Source organism: Neofelis nebulosa, chromosome 14 (assembly GCF_028018385.1).
Source record: "Neofelis nebulosa isolate mNeoNeb1 chromosome 14, mNeoNeb1.pri, whole genome shotgun sequence".
NCBI classification, from domain to species: Eukaryota; Metazoa; Chordata; class Mammalia; order Carnivora; family Felidae; genus Neofelis; species Neofelis nebulosa.
Genome location: NC_080795.1, coordinates 8230205 through 8251239, shown reverse-complemented (window position 1 = coordinate 8251239; position 21035 = coordinate 8230205). Strand labels below are relative to the sequence as shown.

At 44.1% G+C, this 21035-nt stretch overlaps 1 protein-coding gene across 4 annotated transcripts in view; it reads right to left on the bottom strand.

The window, feature by feature from the left end:
• The window catches only part of LYN (LYN proto-oncogene, Src family tyrosine kinase), a 125336-nt gene that overhangs the window by 45759 nt on the left and 58542 nt on the right, over positions 1-21035 (bottom strand). For all 4 annotated transcript variants that reach the window (XM_058699612.1, XM_058699613.1, XM_058699614.1 and 1 more), the window contains exons 3-8: positions 18037-18082; positions 16673-16778; positions 14733-14831; positions 14273-14376; positions 13573-13722; positions 12581-12733 (exon numbers count right to left, since the gene is read on the bottom strand). In XM_058699612.1, the coding sequence (XP_058555595.1) occupies positions 12581-12733; positions 13573-13722; positions 14273-14376; positions 14733-14831; positions 16673-16778; positions 18037-18082 (658 nt within the window). The remainder of the gene's footprint in view (positions 1-12580; positions 12734-13572; positions 13723-14272; positions 14377-14732; positions 14832-16672; positions 16779-18036; positions 18083-21035) is intronic.

The following is a 21035-nucleotide window of genomic DNA, read 5'->3' as shown; positions in this document are numbered from 1 at the left end:
TGATAAAACAATTGTTTTGATTAAAATGTTAAAAAATTTAATATGGAGACTCATTACAAATTTGTTTCAAGGTTCATACATAGGTTTTCAGTGACACAAATGTATTTAATGAATGCAGAAAAGTCGTAGGATACAAAGTTGATATACAGAAATCTGTTGTGTTTCTATACATCAATCACGAAGTAGCAGAAAGAGAAATTAGGAAAACCATCCCATTTACGATTGTATCAAAAAGAATAAATATCTGGAATAACTTTAACCAAGGAGGCAAAAGATCTGTACCCTGAAAACTGTAAAACGCTGATGAAAGAAACCGAAGACGACACGAACGAATGGAAAGACACACCAGGGTCATGGATTAGAAGAATTAATGTTGTTAGAATGTTCCTACTGTGCAAAGGAATCCACAGATTCAACGTAATGCCCATCCAAATGCCAACAGCATTTTTTTTACAGAACTAGAACAAATAATCCTAAAATCCGTATGGAACCACAAAAGACCCTGAAGAGCGCTGGAGGCATCGCAATCCCAGACTTCAAGGTACAAGGTTACAGTAACCAAAACAGGATGATGTTGGCACGAAAATAGACACATAGAACAACAGAATAGAAGAGAAAGCCCATAAATAAACTCATACTTACATGGTCAATTAATCTATAATAAAGTAGGCAAGAATATACAATGGGGACAAGATAGTTTTTACGATAAATGGGGTTAAGAACATTGGACAGTTACATGCAAAAGAATGAAACTGGACCACTTTCTTATACCATTAACAAAAAAAAAAAAGCCCTTCAAACAGATTAAAGACTTAAATATAAGACCTGAAACTATAAAATTCCTAAAAGAAAACATAGGCAGTCATCTCGTGGACATCAGTCTTCACAACATCTTTATGAATATGTCTCCGCAGGCAAGGAAAACAAAAGCAAAACTAAACTACTGGGGCCACACGAAAATAAACCGCTTGTGCACAGCAAAGGACACCAACAAAATGAAAAAACAGCCTACCGAATGGGAGGGGAGATTGACAAATGACACATCTGATAAGGGGTTAATACCCAAATATATAAGGAACTTCTACAACTCAACACCAGAAAAACCAAATAATCTGATTAAAAATGGGCAGGGGACCTGAACAGACATTTTTCCAAAAAAGACTTACAGATGGTCAACAAATGTATGAAAAGATGTTCAACATCACTAATCATCAGGGAAATGCAAATCAAAGCCCCCAGTGAGACCTCACCTCACACCTGTCAGAATGGATGGTACCAAGAAGACATGAAATAACGAGCATTGGTAACGACGAGGAGAAAAAGGAACCCTCATGCACTGTTGGTAGGAATGCAAACTGGTACAGCCACTGTGGAAAACAGGATGGAGTTTCCTAAAACAAACTGAAAATTGAAATACCATGTGATTCAGGAATTCCACTTTTGGGCATTTGCCCAGTGAAAACGAAAACATTAATTCTAGAAGATATATGCAACCCTATGTTTATTGCAGCATTATTTACAATAGCTAAGACAGGGAAGCAACCTGAGTGCCCATCAGTAGATGAGTGGATAAAGAAGTGATACACACACACCCAATGCAATTTACTCAGCCATAAAAAAGAGTGAGATCTTGCCGTTGGTAATAACACAGATGAGCCTAGAGGGCATTATGCTAAGTAAGTCAGACAGAGAAAGATAAATACCATAGGATTTCACTTATATGTGGAATTTAAAAAACAAAAACAAAAAACAAAACAAAAACAAAAACAACGTAAAATAAATGAACAAACAAACAAAAAAACCAAAAACAGACTCAACAGAGAACAAACAGGTGGTTGCCGGAGGGGAAGGGGTGCAGGGATGGGTGTAATAGGTGAAGGGGATGAAGAAGTACAAACTTTCTGTTACAAAGTGAATAAGTCACAGACATGAGAAGTACAGCATAGGAACTCTCGTCAATAATACTGCAATTATGTTACTGTGGTGAACAGTGAGTGATGTACAGAATGGCCAGATCACTATGTTGTACCTCCGAAAGTAATGTAACATTGTGTGCCAAACTTCAATAATAAATGCAGAAAACAAACTAGATAAAATGCAAAAAAGGTTTCTACATAGATCCTCAGTGACATGACTGTATCAGTGGCAAAACAGAGCAAGAAAATACACTCTCTTTGACACCGACAAAGGACTGGTGTCCAGAATATACAAAGAATTCCTACAAATCAATAAGAAAAATAGAAAAATGGGCAGAGGCTTGAATGGGCATTTTGAAAAGAAGTCGTCCAAATGGCTGCCAAACGTGTAAAAAAGAACTCAATCTTATTAGTAATCAGAGAAATGCAAATAAAGCTATAGGAAGAAGCCACCACCCAGCTTGACAAAAATCACAAAGCCTGACAACTTGAGTGTTGGTGAGCACATGACCATGGCAGAGAGATTGGGGCAGCTCCCCAAGGCCTTCTGTGTGCTCTTTTCTGAGCATCAGTGAAATCGAGCTTGAAGCTTGTCTTTAATAATATTCCCAGGGGCCCATGAAGGATGTTGACAGACCAGCCTCCTTTCAAGTGCAATCATTTGAGTGTTTGCCACACCCCCCACCCTCCCACAGGCTGTGCTGACCTGTGGCCCACCTCCTTCTAGATACAATTCTGTCGATCAGGAAATGGCATACTGAGAACTCTTGTATATTTGACTGGGACAAGCACTTTGGAAACAAAGCTGGCAGTTTGGTAGAGTTGAAGATCCATACTCCCGTGATCCAGCAAAGTGACTCCTGGCCACCCTAGAAAAACTCATGGACCCTGGATCCACTACAAAAAGGTTCCCGGCAGAATTGTCATTCATAGTTGCTGAAAACCGGGAACACGTCCAGCTTCATCAATAAATAGTGAAATCAGGGGTGCCCGGGTGGCCCAGTCAGTTGAGCATCCAACTTCGGCTCAGGTCACGGTCTCGCGGTTCATGAGTTCGAGCCCCGGATCAGTTTCACTGCTGTCAGCCAGAGCCTGCTTCGGATCCTCTATCCCACACACTCTGCCCCTCCCCCACTCCCTCTCTCTTTCTCTGCTCCTCCCCTGCTCACTCACCCTCTCTAACATTTAAAAGCAAATGGTGAAATTAATAGCTAAACCTCTCTACACCTTGAGTACGACAACACGATGCGATATAGCGATGAAGGTAAATGAACTGTAGCCACACCCAAAAACATGGATGAAATCTCGCAACTATAATGTGGAACAGAAGAGGCAAGACGTAAGAAAACGGTAGTTTTTTGGGGGCACCTGGGTGGCTCAGTTGGTTAAGCGTCTGACTTGGGCTCAGGTCGTGATCTGACAGTTTGTGAGTTCGAGCCCTGCATCGGGCTCTGTGCTGATGACTCAGAGCCTAGAACCTGCTTTGGATTCTGTGTCTCCCTCTCTCTCTGCCCCTCCCCTGCTCACACCCTGTCTCTCTCTCTCAAAAGTGAATAAACCTTTTTTAAAAATTAAAAAAAAATAAAAGGGTAGTTTTTGCTATGACTTATTAACATAAAGTTTAAAAACAGGCAAAACTACTATATTCTGAAGGATGCACACCCCCATGTGCATAATAAGTAACAGAAGAATAAAGAAAAGGAAATTATCACAAAAGCCAGAATGGCAGCTGCCTTTGGGGGACGGTGAGGTTGTGGTTGGTAAAGGATAAGTGGGGGCTGCTGGGTGCTGGTAAGTTTCCACCATGTGGTCTCAGCGGCCACCGCACCAGTGTTCATTTCATAATTATTTGTGATATTGAACATTTGTGTTGTATACACTTTTCAGTTTGCCGGTTAGCTCACCCAGCAATAAAAGTGAAAGAAACAAACCCGCTCTCTCTCTGTCATCCAACAATGGAACTCACTGAGCCTTTTTACATAAATAAAATTATGGGTAAAGGATGAAGAAAAAAAAAATGCTTTCCAAGGGCAGGGGAAAAAGTTGTCAGGAAACAGCACAGCTGTTAAAGATATTAAAATTGCTGATAAGGAGGTTGAGATGAAAGGTGAATAAAACGGTTCCATCATGCACAGCTCAAGATTGCAGCAGCTTCCAAACTCACTGGCGTCTTGGGGCAGTGGTATTTAAACAAGAGGGCAGGTCTCCGACTTGCCCTAAAGGCATGACTTTTATTCGGCACTAAGGATCAGACTGTACTTTGCCGAGATATTCTCCCGTAGGGTACAGGTTCAATTAACCTAGTCATGGACATTTGGGTCGGCATTACAGATAGACGATTTTTTTAAAAAAATCATTTGAGGGGGCGCCTGGGTGGCTCAGTCTGTTGAGCATGTGACTCTTGATTTTGGCTCAGGTCACGATCTCATGATTCAGGAGATCGAGCCCCGTGCCAGGCTCTGTGCTGGCAGGTGTGGAGACTGCCCGGGATTCTCTCACTCTGTCGCTCGCTGCCCCTCCCCAACTCGCATGCGTGCCCCCTCTCTCTCTCTCTCAAAATAAATAAATGAACATTAAAAAAAAAATTACTTGAAAGTGAAGAATTTCTTGAAGAGTGCCATTTTGGCACAGTTAAAGAAAGCTCGTGTGACACTTTGAGACAGCTCCACTTCCGGGTGTGACTAATTTGCTAAAAAGCTCCTAAGGACCGCAAAATGGAAGCAGGTTTTCACAAGAGACGCATGTGGTTGGTGTTGGCTGGTGATTAAACTTCAATGCAACTGGCTCGAAAATGTATCAGGCAACATTCAATGGAAAACAAGTTCCCTTTCTTCTACAAAGTCTCTTCGCAGATCAAGTGGCAACAGGAAACATCATCTTTGGCTTCACTGAGCAGTCAGTTCCCCTGGAATCCAACAATCCATGGGGGAAAACGTGTCACCAAGCCAGATGTCAAGAGGATCACACGAACGAGAGGAAACAGCTTGAGGGAGAAACTCCTTTCTTTTAGCCCCACCCTCTCCCCTAAAACAGGTCACTTCCTAGTATTTGTTCGTGCGTTGCAGACCAGAAAAATCTGGACCGTACAATGTGACTGGTAGTCTCTGAATGTCACAAAAATATGATTTTATTTGGTTACCAGTGATACAATTTTTAATTTGTTCTACTTTTGCTGTCAATGAGAAAAACTAGTCGGCTCATCTCTTGAGATACAAAATCCTAAAAGAGAAATAAGAAACTAAACTCAGGCAGCTCTAAATTGCAGACCTTGCTTTTTACACCAACCCTTGGACAGATGGAAGGAGATACAGATACACCCAGGAGCGGGGGGGCATCCTTTGACCTCTGATCCAAAACATAGTGTCATCAATCATTTATTCTTTTGGTCTGATTCCCAGTATTCCTCTGCTAAATGCATTCAGCACATGGACATTATTTCAATAGCAAAGGAAGTTCTCCCTTGACAGCCAAATTCATAGAACCGTATCTGCAAAAGATCCCAGATCAAAATTTCTATTTTGCTCTTTTCTCTTTTTTTCCTTCTTTCTTTCCCTTCCTTCCCCACCCCCTTCCTCTTCCCTTCCTTCCTTTAATACAAGACTAGAGGAGAAAAGCATGATTAAAAAACAACTATCAACGTCAATATCCTGGCAAGGATATCATACTGTAGTTTTGCAAGATGTTACCACTGGGGGAAACTATGTCAAGGTTACATGGGATCTCTTTGTACTATTTATGTATAGTACGTGTGTGTGTGTATATATTTATATGTATATATACGTATATGTATACACACACACACACACACACACACACACACGAATATTGAAAGAGAATTCATATGCCATACCATTCACCTGTTTAAAGCATACAATTCATTGGTTTTTATATATTCAGAATTGTGGGCCCAGCAGCACAATCAATTACTGGGACGTTTTCATCACCCTCAAAAGAAACCCCATAGCTATTGACAGTCACGTCCCCATCCTCCTGGCCCCACCACTAAGGTGGCCACTCATCTACTCGGAGTGATAGATTTGCCTATCCACAACATTTCACACAAATGGGATCACTTAACACGTGGTCCTTTGTGTCTGGCTTCTGTCATTTAACACAGTGTTTTCAAGGGTCACCCACATGGTAGCATGTGTCAGCTACTTTATTCCTTTTTATTGCTGAATAATATCCTATTGGACAGAAACAGCACATTTTGTGTATCCATTGCATGGATGGACATGTGGGTTGTTTACGGTCTTTAGCTATTATGAATAATGCTCTTACAAACATTCATCTAGAAGTGTTGTGCACAGATATGTTTCAATCTGTGTATTATTTCTTACAGCTACAGGTGAATCTATAATCATCGCAAAATCAAAAGTTTTTTTAATGTTTATTTATTTTGAGAGAGAGAGAGCACACATGAGCAGAGGAGGGGCAGAGAGAGAGGGAGAGAATCCCAAGCAGGCTCTGTGCTGCCAGCAGGGCTCGAACCCACGAACTGTGAGATCATGACCGGAGTCAAAAATCAAGAGTCAGAAGCTCAACTGAATGAGTCACCCAGGCATCCCTCAAAATAAAAAGTTTAATTAAGAAACCCAGGAACGGGGGCGCCTGGGTGGCTCAGCTGGTTAAACATCCAACTTCAGCTCAGGTCCTCATCTCACAGTTCCTGAGTTTGAGCCCCACGTCGGGCTCTGTGCTGACAGCTCAGAGCCCGGAGCCTGCTCCGGATTCTGTGTCTCCCTCTCTCTCTGCCCTTCCCCTGCTCGTGCTCTCTTTCTCTCTCAGAAATAATAAATGAATAAACTTAAAACACACACACACACACACACACACACACACCTAGGAACAACGGGGTGCCTGGCTCAGTCAGCTAAGTGACCAACTTTGGCCCAGGTCGTGATCTCGCGGTTTGAGCTTGATCTCCCTCTGTGCACAGCTCAGAGCCTGGAGCCTGCTTCGGATTCTGTGTCTCCCTCCCTCTCTCTCTCTCTCTCTCTCTCTCTGCCCCTTCCCTGCTCACGCTCTGTCTCTCGGTCTCTCAAAAGTAAACAAAACACACATAAAATTATTAGCAACTCTATTTAAACAATGAATTTTTCACAAGGCTTTTACCCCCTTTTAAAGAGTTTAAGTCAAAAGTAACACTTTGTATTTTTCAATGCCCCACTCTCCTCTCTTCTAAACTTCAGTTTCTCCCACCACCTGGGCACATGCTAGAATATGTTCTCTAAAGTCGGTGTGAATATTTAGCACGTGGCCAGTGGACGCCCATGAACAGGGAAGGGTGAGAAATGGGCAGGAAGCTTTAGTGTATCTAGAATTGCAGTGCAGCAGAGGTTTTCCGCATCTCAGAAGGACCAACGTGCCTGAGCTCCAGGTGACAATTTCAGCATAGCTTTGGGCCGCTCAGGGCAACACTGGGCCGTGAGCAGGTCTACTCGGCCGGGTGTGCCCCCCTTCCGCTGCTACCTCGCCCCTGACTTCCCACTAGCACAGCCCCTTGTCAATTTCAAATGGCACTTGTGATCGCCACCATCGCAAAGCTGGCGCAGTGGTTACCGTTCTCCTGAAACATTATTTTATTTTTGAGAGAGACAGAGGCAGAGCGTGAGCAGGGGAGGGGCAGAGAGAGAGAGGGAGACACAGAATCGGAAGCAGGCTCCAGGCTCCGAGCTATCGGCACAGAGCCCCACACGGGGCTCGAACCCACAGACGGCGAGATCGTGACCTGAGCTGAAGTCGGCCGCTTTACCCGACTGAGCCACCGAGGCGCCCCAACTCTCAAGACGGTTTTAAGAAGATACAAGAGGACTATCATAAGGTCTTCCCCTCCAAGCGATAGCTTCCCAGACTACCAGATCTCACTCTTATCTCTTGGGGGCAAATGGCGTGTAGTTTGATGCCTTCCTCTTGGCTTCACAGCTGAACACAAGGAGGTCGGAACCAAAGGCCATACTGTCCCTTCACACGCGGGGCTACTGTTTCAGAGCAGATGAGTACACCCTGCTTAAGCTCCCTCTGCTTTTCCCCTCAAGTATGCAATTCCTTTGCCAAAAAATATTCACGGGAAAGTCGAACTGGATTATTTATAGTTTGAATTTCTGATTGAAAGTGGGGGAAAAGCCACTAAAATATAGCTTCCCGTGGCCATAGTCAAATACAGATAAGAAAAGTAGAGGGCACAGAACCATATTCTATAGGAAACATGTCAGGTATACAATCTCATGCTTCATTTCGGCAACTGAGAAGATAGCTGTTTGCCCATTTGACTGATGAGGAAACCGAGGAGACCAAATTAATTTCTAAATAGCTTATTAGCAAGCGAGTCTAGGCCTCTGGGATGCCAGAGTGTCTGGCTTCTTCGCTACACTGAATGACTCTGGGCAAGTTGCTTATCTGAGTCTAGGGTCCTTGCTTATCCAACGGCGATGATAATTCTGATCTCGCAGACTTATTGTAATGAGTACGAGAGATAATCGAACACGTGCCCAGAGGACACCATGTCACTCGGACATTCCTCTTGTGCTCACTTCGATCATCTCCTCCCCATTCAGAGTCATAGTAAATACAGGGAGTTAAGAGCGTTCAGATGGCCAGGGGGAAAAGGCAGGTCCCTGGGTCCCTAGGGAGCCAGCGGGGTTGGAGAAGTCACGTTTGCGAGAGTGTGGAGGAGGGCAGGGACAGCTTCCTGTTAGAGAAGTTATGGCTTCTGAGACGGAAGAGAATTGAAAATGAGCAGATAATTTGCTGGAACCATTTGGGGAAAGCTCTTTTGGAGCAGAAGATATTTACATGATCTTGATCTCCTCACAGATTATTCATTAATTACGAAAGGGAATTGAAAACTAATATTTACAATGGAGATATCTGGTGCACTTCATCAAAACCAAACAGACCATCAGCAATGATGGAATCAACTAATATTCTGTGCCTCCTGGTAGATGCCCCGAGGACACAGTATCGCTTAGTACTTGGATACTATTTACGCACGAAGGCATCGTGGGAGCCAAATCATGAAACACAGTCTACAAAACAAATGACCCAGGTTCTATAAAATGTCAGTGTCAAAACGGATGAAGGGCCAAGGGACTGTTCCAGATCAAAGGATAGCGAAGACATGTCAACTAAATGCAAATATATAATCCTAGGGAGCTCAAGGGCATTACTGGGACCAGCTAGAGAAATCCTGGACTCTATGAGATAATCATATGTATCAGTGTTAGATTTCCTGAACGTGGCCAATGTATCATGTCAGATCACAGCCCTGCTCTTAGGAGACACATGTTTTAGTATTTAGGAGTGCAAAGTCATCATATCTGTAACTTACTCACAAGTGGTTCAACAACAACGACGAAAATAAAACATGTATGTGTATGTGTGTGTATCTATAAAAAAAGATCAAGCAAACATAGCAAACTACTAACTAGTAAACTCAGGTGAAGGGTTTGCAATGTTTCTTGTACTATTCCTGCCCCTATTCTGTGCCTATTAAGAAATAAATACAAATACCTCAGGGGAATAAAGTAGGTGGCCTTTTTTTTTTTTTTTTTTTTTTTTTTTTTTTAATGAGCAGATAACAGTTTGATGATTCCTTAAAAAGTTAGTAATAGAATTGCCACATGACCCAGCAGTTTCACTCCTAAAAGAATGTATGTATCCAAGAGAAATGAGACCATTGGTCTATACAATCTGTACATGAATGTTCATAGCAGCATTATTCACAATAGCCAAAATGTAGACACAACCCGAAAATCCATCAACAGATACACAGATAAACAAATTGTGCTATATCCATACCAATCCATATCCAAATTGTGCATATATCCATAGAATTGGGCGCCTGGTGGCTCAGTCGGTTAAGCGTCTGACTCTCGATTTTGGCTCAGGTCACAATCTCACTGTTCGTGAAATCAAGCCCCATGTCGTCGCGCTCTGCCCTGTCAGCTTGGGATTCTCTGTCTCCCTCTCTTTCTGCCCCTCCTCCGCCCGCACACAAGCACATACTCTCTCTCAAAATAAACAAACTTTCAAAAAAGGGAGAATACTGGGGTGACTGGGTAGCTTAGTCAGTTAAGTGCTCGACGTCAGCTCAGGTCACGATCTCACAATTGGTGAGTTTGAGCCCCGGGTCAGGCCCTGTGCTCACAGCTCAGAGCGTGGGACCTGCTTCGGATTCATTGTCTTCCTCTCTCTGCCCCTCCCCTGCTCATGCTCTCTCTCTCCCTCTCTCTCTCTCTCTCTCTCTCTCAAAAGCAAACATTAAAAAAAATTTTTTTTTTTTTAAAAAGAGGGATTATTATTCACCCATAAAAAGGATAAAATTCTGACAAATGCTGTAACGTGGCTGAACCTTGCGGACATTATGTTAAGTGATGGAAGCCAGTCACAGAAGGGCAAATACTGTATGATTCCACTTCCATGAGGTACCCAGACTAGTCAGAATCATAGAGACAGAGTAGAATGGTGTTTGCAAGTGCCTGGGGGCAGGAGAAATGGGGAATGACTACTAATGGGTACAGCGCTTCCTTTTAGGGTGGTGAAAATATTTTGGAACTCGATAGAGGAGGTGGTTGCACATCGATGTGAATGTAGTAAATGTCACTGAACATTGTTCACTTTAAGATGATTAATTTTACATTACACAGATTTTTACCTCCATAAAAAAGAGAAGAGCAGAAGAGAAAGGGGGAATTTGATATTATGACTTGAGCCACAGAGTAGGAGTAAGAAGAGGCCACATCTGCAGCCAACACTCACACCCAGGAATCTGATGACTGGGATGGAAATGACATGTCCAATATGAACTACTGACTGGTTCTGAAATGTGACAACCAAGATGGAGAATTGTAATTTACCCGAATTCCATAGTCTGTTCACAGACTTCCAGTGCAGCAAGAATTCATCATATGCTGGGTCAGTGTCTACCATATTTATTAATTGTTTTTCACTTTTTAAAATTTAGTTTTGGTTTCAGGAGTAGATTCCTTAGTGCCCCTTACCCACTTAGCCCATCCCCCCTCCCACAACCCCTCCCGTAACCCTCTGCTTGTTCTCCATATTTAAGAGTCTCTTCTGTTTTGTCCCCCTCCCTGTTTTTATATCATTTTCACTTCCCTTATGTTCATCTATTCTGTGTCTTAAAGTCCTCATATGAGCGAAGTCATAGGGTATTTGTCTTTCTCTAATTTCACTTAGCATAATACCCTCCAGTTCCATCCACGCAGTTGCAACATCTGCCATATTTAAAACTTGCTTCAACTAAAGCAGCACCAGCAGGGTTTCGTAGGCAATACTCTGATCCCAGGGGCCAAGATTTTAGAGGAGAAACCTCTCCCCCTCACAGACCCCTGGGTGGGCAAGTGAAATGTCTATATAGCTACAGCAGGCTGGAAGAGTCTCTGGTTTCTGCCCGGCTGGGACTGCACAGTATTAAAAGCTGCTAGCCCTTTTTCTCTCTAGAAATCATAGCTGCTTTCACTCACATAAAGCTGGCACAGAAAAAGTGACCCAATGAGATGTGTATGACCTCACATGTTATCCTTAACAAGAGTAACTGCATTTTCAGTTAGAACCTTGAGGGGAACATGAACTTTTTTTAAAAAAAGGTCTTAAAAATTCTATCACAAAAGAAAAAGCAATTCACATTCAATGTAAAAACTTTAGAAAAGACAGACGGGGGTGGGGGAAAAGTCCCCTGGAGAAGCCAGTGCTATAATTTTGGTGTACTTCTTGTCAGCCTGAGAAGGCAGGAGTTAACGGTAAGGAATGATTCATCAATGGTGGCGCTTTGAACATCTTTAGAAACTTCCTTGGTGAGACACTGAAGTAAGTGTGATGTGTCCTATTACGGCCACTAGTAAGGGTGATCCTAACCCTGAAGGTAATTTTTCCTGTCCTGCACTTAAGATAGGTGTCCTGAGAATCCAGTCATGAGAGAATCATGAACAAGTACAACAATCAGGAGAATGACCCACTGCCCTCTTCCTTACAAAGGTTTATTCCAAAATTTTTGTCAATGTTCAGTTTTGAGAGACAGAGCACTAGCGGGGGAGGGGCAGAGAGAGAGAGGCAGACACAGCATCCGAAGCAGGCTCCAGGCTCTGAGCCATCAGCACGGAGCCTGATGCGGGGCTCGAACTCGTGAACTGTGGGATCATGACCTGAGCCGAAGTCGGACACCTAACCGACTGAGCCACCCAAGTGCCCTGAAACATTTATTCTAAGAGAGAGTTACTGAGGTGGGGGTGGGTGGGAGTGAAATAGACAAAGGGGAGTAGGAGGTACAAACCTCCACTTATGAATATTGTAATAATGCTGTATGGCGACAGGCGGTTGACTAAACGTCTCATGGTGGGCAGAGCAGAACACAGAATTGCTGAATCGCTTATTTTCGTGCACCAGAAACGAATATAATGTTGAATGTCAACCGTAATTCAACTAAAATTTAAAAATATATATTAAACGTTTTTTAAAAAAGAAGAGAGAGAATTACAAGGAAGAGAGTCGAAACAGATTTGCAGGCCAGTCCTTGTTGTCAGGTGGGCAGAGCCAAACAAAAGCAAGGATGCTTCCGGCACGGTTTAATGTTTGGCTGAGAAAACGCGCCAAAATTAGCTTGGGCCCTTATTTCCCTGGTCGCCTCCCCCAGAGGCGCAACTCACCCATCCAGACTTCTCCGAACTGCCCAGCACCGAGCCTTTTCACCAACTTGATGGACTCCCGTGGGATCTCCCAGGCGTCTTTGTCCCATGGCTTTTGCGGTTTGGGACTAATACACGCCTTCTCCAATCTTCTGCACAAGCCATCTGACTGCTCTGATTTGAAAGAACACAAATTCAAAGAGGTTATGCAACGTCCCACTTTGTATTTCCCCGGCATCTAAGAAGAAATTTCGACTGCCAGCGCGATCGCTTTCGGCCTGACGTAGTCTACGGACCTAAAATGTCGTGCGGGTATCTTTTGTGTCCTCATGACTTTTGAAATTCTCACGTGAGAGACCATCTGAAACGTGCCTTGACTTTATCGATTAGTGCGGTTTGCAAACCTCCAGTGTATGTTGCCTCAGAGTGGGTTGCAGAAATAAACAGTACCCACGGCCGCCCACCACAACCGACTTCAATCACACAGGGAATGAACCCGGAGGCCGCCCACGGGTTTGGCTTAACAGGGCTGAGAACCGGCACTGGAGACAGAGGACCACTGACTTGCCACTTCTAAATATTTTCTTGTCATTGTCCTTTGTTTTCCTTCGCCCAGCATGCACATTACCTTATTACCTTTACCACATATACACATGTCTACAAAGACACATATCTGTGAATCTGCATTCCGATTCCAAATATTTAAAGGTGTGTTGTAAAAATATGCACCACGTGGAAAAAAATATTCATTTTGCTCTTCACCCTTCTGGGACATTAACTGTGAAACGGCATGGACTAGGTCGGAAGGGCCAGGATGATTATTCACTAGGATCAAATCTGACTTTAAATGCGGATTTAATTATAGATGAATTTAGAATCAATTATAGAGTATGATCCTCCAACTTCTTCCAAGAGATGTATGATGTAGAAGAATTTTAGTATAAAAAAGTGTCTGAAACCCTGCATCTCATAATCATCTGTTTTGCCTTGTCTGACCGTCGGCTTTTACTTACTTTGGTAATGCTTAATCATGTCACTGATACAAGGGAAAGTGATTCGTGGAGAGATGTAATAACCCCCATTGTCCAGACTTCTAATTTTGTAGTGCTTAATAACATCACCATGCACAGGGTCATAATCTCTGACAGAAAGAGAGAAGCTTCCTGTGAGGGAAAAACACAAGTAAAGATTATGCTTATATTTTAGAAGATCTGCCTTATGCAACACTATAGTATGCATTTTGCCATAAAATATGCAAAATGTAAATTAAGTATGGATGGAGTGCATAATTTCTAAAGTCCTATAAACAAGTCCGCTTGACACATGAGGCTAGTATTTTGTTTGCTATGAAACCTACCAACATGCCCTTTTCCTTCCTCGCAATAGGTTTTTAGGATTTCGCTGAATTGAGAAGTTACTTTGATTTTCTTTCTCTGAAGATTTCAAGATTTACTCTAAATAATAACGGAAGAGGCCCAGCAAACATAAAGTATGGTAAGAAATGGCCATAATTGGGCTGCTTCCTATGTTACTTTTAGTAGTAAAACTAATCATTTGAGTCATTTGTTACCAAACTATAAAACTTTCACTACCAGAACATAATATATCTTTCTTTAAAAAAAAAAAAAAAAAAAAAAAAAAAGAATTCCAGACTAGTTTCTAAGAATGATCTGTTTAGTAGTGATTTATCAGAGGATTTAAACCACTTCCTACCTTTTAACGTTTCACTTTCTCTGATAAGAAAAGCCCCAGCACTGTTCCCGGGCGCAAGAAGCTGCCTTTCAGCGTCTTTCCTGGTTATGTCCTTGAAAAACCACCTGAGAAGACATTGTGACATTTCATGGATATTATGCTCCAGGGAAGGAAAAAGAAGCAATCGGGGGGGGGGGGGGGGGGGCTGGGTGACTCAGTCTGTTAAGCGTCTGACTCTCGATTTCAGCTCAGGTCATGGTCTTGCGAGTTTGTGAGTTCAAGCCCCGCATCGGGCTCCTTGCGCTGACCGTGGGGAGCCTGGTTGGAATTCCCTCTCTCTCCCTCTCTCTGCCTCTCCTGCACATGCTCTCTCTCTCACAATAAAGTTAAAAACTTAAAAAAAAAGAAAAAGATAAGGAATAAACATGACGGCCAATGCAACAAACAAATCACCCAAGATGACAACGTGTAAAGGACTCACTCTTCCGTTTCCAAGGTGTTGACTTTGGCTACGTAGTTGCTGGGGATGAAACCTTCTCTCTTCGTTGAAAGGGATTTAGCTTTCCACCATTCTCCATGTCTGGAATGGAAACAGACATCGAGAAGTGTTCGTGTCCAATGAGTCAAGAACTGCAATTGTCTTAAGGTGTTTGTTTTGGGGGGCGAGGGAGAGTGAGAGGATCCCTGGAACCCCAGAATCCAGTGGGAAATTCACTCATTTTGCTGAAATACAAATACGTTTAGAGATGAAGGCAGGGGCAAACAGTCTCGCAACTGGGTCACCGTGCTCAGTGCTGTGCAAACAAGAGTTGGTAGAAAGGGCTCCCATCAGGCAGAAGCAACATTTGCGGCTTCCACCCGGGACATCTAAGAAATGCTTTAGGACCCTTACAGAGCGGGAGTCAAGGGACTAATGAACCATAGTTCCTAGGTTATAAACTCCTTTGTTAAAATATGGAAACATTAATTTCCATAGACAGATGCCGTGGAAAGAAAGAAATAGAAAACCATAAAATAGGGGCGCCCGGGTGGCTCAGTTCATTGAGCGTCTGACTTCATTAGACTCAGGTCATGATCTTGCCGTGCGTGGGTTCGAGCCCCGCGTCGGGCTCCGCGCTGGCAGTGTGGACCCTGCTCGAGATTCTGTCTCTTTCCCTTTCTCTGCCCCTCCACCTCCTCCTTTTCTCTCTCAAAATAAGATATATTCTCTCTCAAAAATATATATATTCAGGGCACCTGGGTGGCTCAGTGGGTTAAGCATCCGACTTCGGCTCAGGTCACGATCCCACGGTACATGGGTTCCAGCCCCACACTGGGCTCTCTGCTGACAGCTCGGAGCCTGGAGCTGCTTTGGATTCTGTGTCTCCCTCTCTCTCTGCCCCTCCCCTGCTTGCACTCTGTCTCTCTCAAAAATAAATAAACATTAAAAAAAAAAAAAAAAAGGAAAGGAAAACCATAAAATAAATGATTCCAAGCAGGCAGCCTCGTCCCCATGTTCTTGGCCTCCGCACAGAGGCAAGGAGGAGGCTGGGGCCGGGGAAGGAGGCAGAATGGATGGGTCCCCACGAGCCTCAACTATGATCGGCTTCCAATTCCCACACACAGTCGGGCTCCATGTCCACAAGACATGAACGACAACCACAGTGACACCGCACTGCTGCCTGTGGTACGCCCGTGCCGTATTTACACGCACGTTAATTCTCACATCACCCCCAAGACCAAGGTGCCGCCATTCCCATTTCATAAGTCAAGAAACCAAGAGCTGAAGCGGCCTGTCGAGATCACACAGTCGTCACGAGGCAGAGCCGGGACAGCAACCAGTAAGTGACAGCTGCTCTTAACCACTTAGCCCCTTGTACTTACTACGGGGTCTCCCTCCTCCAACGTGGTTGGTGGGCCAAGGGGACAACGTATGCCAGATCAGCGGGAAATACCTAGGAAATCCGTATCCTCAGTTCCAAGCCCCTGGGGTCTGAGTCACGGGTCTGTGAGTCAGCACAGAGAGGTCAAGGACATGATGATGCCTAAGTGTCTTCCCACGAGGGCTACAACTGCCGAGCAGGGGCGTTTCCAAAATGCTGCTTCAACAGTGTCCTTAGAACTCAAACCAAGCTGGACCCATAAACCCAGTCTGGGTTTGGGCAACATCACTAAACAAACATAGCATTAGAATAACGTGCCAATTCCACGCAGACCCAAACTTGTTAAGGTGACACAGATGGATAAAGAAAGAAACCAGCGTCTGGATTCAAAGGGACACCTGGAGAGTGTTCACAGCCACACATAAGAGGAAAGTTCCTGTGGCCTTCCTCCTTCCATTCCCAAAGCCCTGCTGGCGAGCAAGGAGGCGGGAAGCCAAATGAGGGGTCGGGCCTCGGTGGCCTAAGGGACAGCAGGCACAGCGTGCGGGGGCGTACTCACTCCTCCAGGACTTTCATCTTCTCTCCTTTCTTGAACGACAGGTCGTCTGGATGGATGCCATCGTAGGGGTACAAGGCTACCACAATGTCTCCTTGCTCCTCTGGATCTAAAACCGAAGACCGGGAAGGAAGACATTCAAGAATGAATCAGTGGAAACGTTCTAGTAAGTCCCTGTCAGACACAAAGGAGTCCTGCCCAGGGGGACGCACAGCCCACATGGTCTACGGTAAGCAACGTATTATACGCACCGGATACATTATCGGTCATCGCCAATGGTACAGGCCCGCGACTATAATTAATTCCAACTCTGTACTTAAGAAATTATTCAGCCGCGTTCATGGCGGCATGACGCACAAAAACTAAAAGGAGGAAACAATCCAAACGTTCAGTGACAAACGAATGGATAAACAAAATGTGGTGAGTGCGTACCACAGAATATTACTCAGCCTTAAAACGGAGGACAATTCTGGGGCACCCGCATGGCTCAGGTGGTTGTGTCTGACTCTTGATTTCAGCTCAGGTCACGATCTCAAGGTTCGTGAGTTTGAGCCCCGCGTCGGGTTCTGTGCTGACAGTGTGGGGCCTGCTTGGGATTCCCTCTCTCCTCCCCTCTCTCTCTCTCTGGCCCTCCTCCCCCTCCCCCACTCTCTCCCTCAAAATGAAACGTTTTTTTTTTTTTTTAATGGAAGAAAATTCTGACACAAGCTACAGCATGGATGAACCCTGAAGACGTCATGAGAAGTGAAAGAAGTCAGACACGAAAGGACAAACACTTTATGATCCCATTTATTTGAGGTACATAGAGTAGTCAGATTCAGAGGGACAGAAAGTAGAATGGGGGCTGTTGGGGGCAGAGGTGAGTAGGGGAAGGGAGCTAGTGTGTAATCTGGACAGAGTTCCAGTTTGGGGAGACGAAGAAGTTCTGGACACGGATGGAGGTGACGGCTGCACAATAACACAAACGTACTTATTTCCACTAAAAACTGTACGCTTAAAAATGGCCACCGTGAGGGGCGCCTGGGTGGCTCAGTCGGTTAAGCGTCCGACTTCGGCTCAGGTCACGATCTCGCGGTCCGTGAGTTCGAGCCCCGCGTCGGGCTCTGGGCTGACGGCTCAGAGCCTGGAGCCTGCTTCCGATTCTGTGTCTCCCTCTCTCTCTCTGCCCCTCCCCCATTCATGCTCTGTCTCTGTCTCAAAAATAAATAAAAAACGTTAAAAAAAAATTGTTTTTAAAAAATGGCCACCGTGGTAACTTTTATGTTGCATGTGTTTTTCTACACAGAAACATAAAAACACTCAAGCTGACTACCTTGCAGAGCCCTGCAACGGTGAAGAGAAGAAGCCATGTTGCTATGAAGACATACCTTTGGTTTGAAACCTCTGTCCTGGTAAAAGCTGAGATTCTGGAACCTAGGAGAGAACATTTGTTAGGAAGAGGATTTTGACGTTTAGCTTTTCTTTCTCCCGCGTTCACGTTGTACGTTCTCTCGTTTTTCTGACGGTAGCACGTGAGGTTTAGGACTTGCAACTTAGTAAGGCAGAGGGAAGAGGAGAACAGAGAAAAAAACTTCTGCATAGCTGCGTCCTGACATACACAGCTCGGTGGAAGGACTCTCCCCTCACAGTCTCTCCATCTCTCCACCTCTCACAGTCTCTCCAATTCTCCACAGACTCTCCATCACGGTCACTTGCCTGCGATGGCAGGAAGCGACCAGGGCTCGAAAGCAGGGGCTGCTAGATGCTAACCCGATCATCATTCTCCCTCTTATTTGGTAACAGGACCCTAATACTGTGTGCGATGGCAATTTGCCCAGCCAAGTGGCTATGCTTCTGACTCTCTGACATTCTATGCAGATGGGGTGGGGAGGAAGGAGGAAGGAGGTCTGTAAGCAAACTGGTTGCGGGGGTGCTTTGGGCCGGCTCCCCCTCTCCCTTGCGCTCTTTCTGCCTAGAAACAGGTGGAGGCTGGAGTCTCAGCTTGGAAATCAGACACCAAGGGAGAGCAGAGCAGAAGATGATGGGGCGGGGGTGGGGGTAGGTAGCCAGGGTCCCTGCTGGCTTTGTGGGATTGCCACTCTGGCCAGGACTGCTGATCTCCGAGTTTCCCAGACTTGTGTAGAAAACTAGTCAGGGGTCTGTCCCTAGGAGCTGAGAACCGGTCCTAACAGATCCAGGCTTCCTAAGGCTGACCCTGGTTCTGTCATGGGGACGGCTGGCATCTTTTGTTATTTCTGCTGGGGGGTGAATTATCAGGGTCTGTGGGACAAAAGCCACCTCAATTACTTTTTAAATCAAATCCCTTTTCCTCTCAGTGACCACGGAGAGGATGGTGAGACCTCCGGGGCCCCTTTTAAGAAAAGTACTGTCGGAGGCCTAGACCCGCAAATCATGCAACTTTTCTCTTTGATTAAAGTGACTTAATGGAATGGGACTGAAACGGCGTGCACTGAAATTTAAATTTCTGACGAAAGCTAGCCCATAAAATCTCCAATTAGGAGGTTGGGGGCGGGCTGTAGAGGAGAGAGAACACACTAGATTTCCTGGTAGCAGAAAATCATGGGTCCACACTATCCTTGAAGACTTATTTTAAGAAGTTCTAGACTGATTTTTTAATCACTGGATTTGCATAATTACGACGCATGATCAATTATAAATGACGTAGAGGAAATAATTAGAAGATGAGAGACTAAATCACTTTGAAAGCAGCAAGCTGATTTTCAAGTATCAATGAGTCCTTGATTTACAAAGGTTTCAGTAGCCTTTTCATAAGAGCAAAACACATATACGGTGCAGTCGCCTTAACTCTTTCTCTTTAAAGGGTCTCTTCCTCGGGGTGTTGTTGAATTCCATCACTTCTGCCTGTCCCATCACGGCTCCTCTGTCGTCAAAACAAGGCGTGCATTTTTGGCACATCTGGCTGCAGCTGGGAGTGTTATCTACGGCCATGGGATAAGGCCAAGCTAACAGCCTTGTGAGACAAAGGCATCTGTGACCACAGAAGGCACAGACTAAAATGCAGAATCCACGACAGAGATGCAAGGTTGCAACCATTTTTTTACTACTTCTGCTTTCCAACTCAACGTTTCACCTGCTTTACATTAAGTAAGAGGAAACATGGTAAGTTCATACTATTTGCCTTTGTGCTTTCTGAATAAAGGGCATCTTCAATCATCAGTTCAGGAGAAAACTTGGGTTTAAAGCGTGAAAAATGCATTGCATGTGATACCAGAAAAAGCCAGATTCTTTCTCTGAGATCTTCCCCCCCCCACCCCCATTTTCTCCATCTTTCTTTAAAAATTTTTTTACTTTTTAAAATTTACATCCAAATTAGTTAGCATATAATGTCTCTGAGATCTTTTAAGTCTCTAATAAGAAAACTACTTGTGACTCCCAATTCTTCAAATCGTTTTGTTTCCTATTAATCACGTTTATATAATACGATTCTACATCTACGCTTGTTTATGTAATATTTTTAAATATAGTTACATGTATTTATAATGATGAAATTATTAAAGCCATATCCTTATACACTTTGAGTTTCTATATAAGCGTAACGTTCACTTCTCTGTCTAGAATCATGTGCGGTAATTAATAGCGATAATATATTCACTCTTTATCTCCATTTATTTTTACGGAGGCCAACAGTGACGTCTCAATTTCAACAGCAGCAGGAGATTTTGACATACATAACAATATGTAACTTTGCCTTGGCAACAATAACAGACTTCTGTAATGCCAAGGCGTTATATTTAAAACAGGTCAGACTACAGCCGCTATGGAAGTTGTTAATAAAGGCATTGGGGCTAATAAACTGCTTCCGGCTTAAACGCTTAGAAATTCCACTATATAGACCGATAGATCAACAGGTATAGGTATCTCTATGTATATCTACAGACCTATCTACCTACCTATACATATCTATATGTAGATGGAAAGGACAGTAGGCCTGAAATAAAGTTCATTTGAAGCGCTAACTACCCAAAGCTCTGTTCCTCCTTTCCATCAAGTCAGATAGAGTATTAGGTCCTCCTTTGCCCAGCATTTCCCAACGGCATCGAATAGCATGTCACTCATAAGAGATATCCGTGCAAGGCCAGGGGGCAGAATTAGTTGTGTGTGTGTTTTTTTTAATCTCTTAATTCTCTACAAAAAGTCCTGACGGCTTCAGAATCGGTACCGTTTGGAATTAACTGAAGAATGACAAGACGTGGGATAAAACAGGACACGCCGAAGGGCCTATTCACACTTCTTTTAGCTTCTGGCTTGCATCCAGAATTTCCTTCTGCTTCCAGACCCCTGCACTAATCTCACTATCTACCCTAAGTCATACAGGTCCAGACAGATAGGCAGATTCATCGTTACG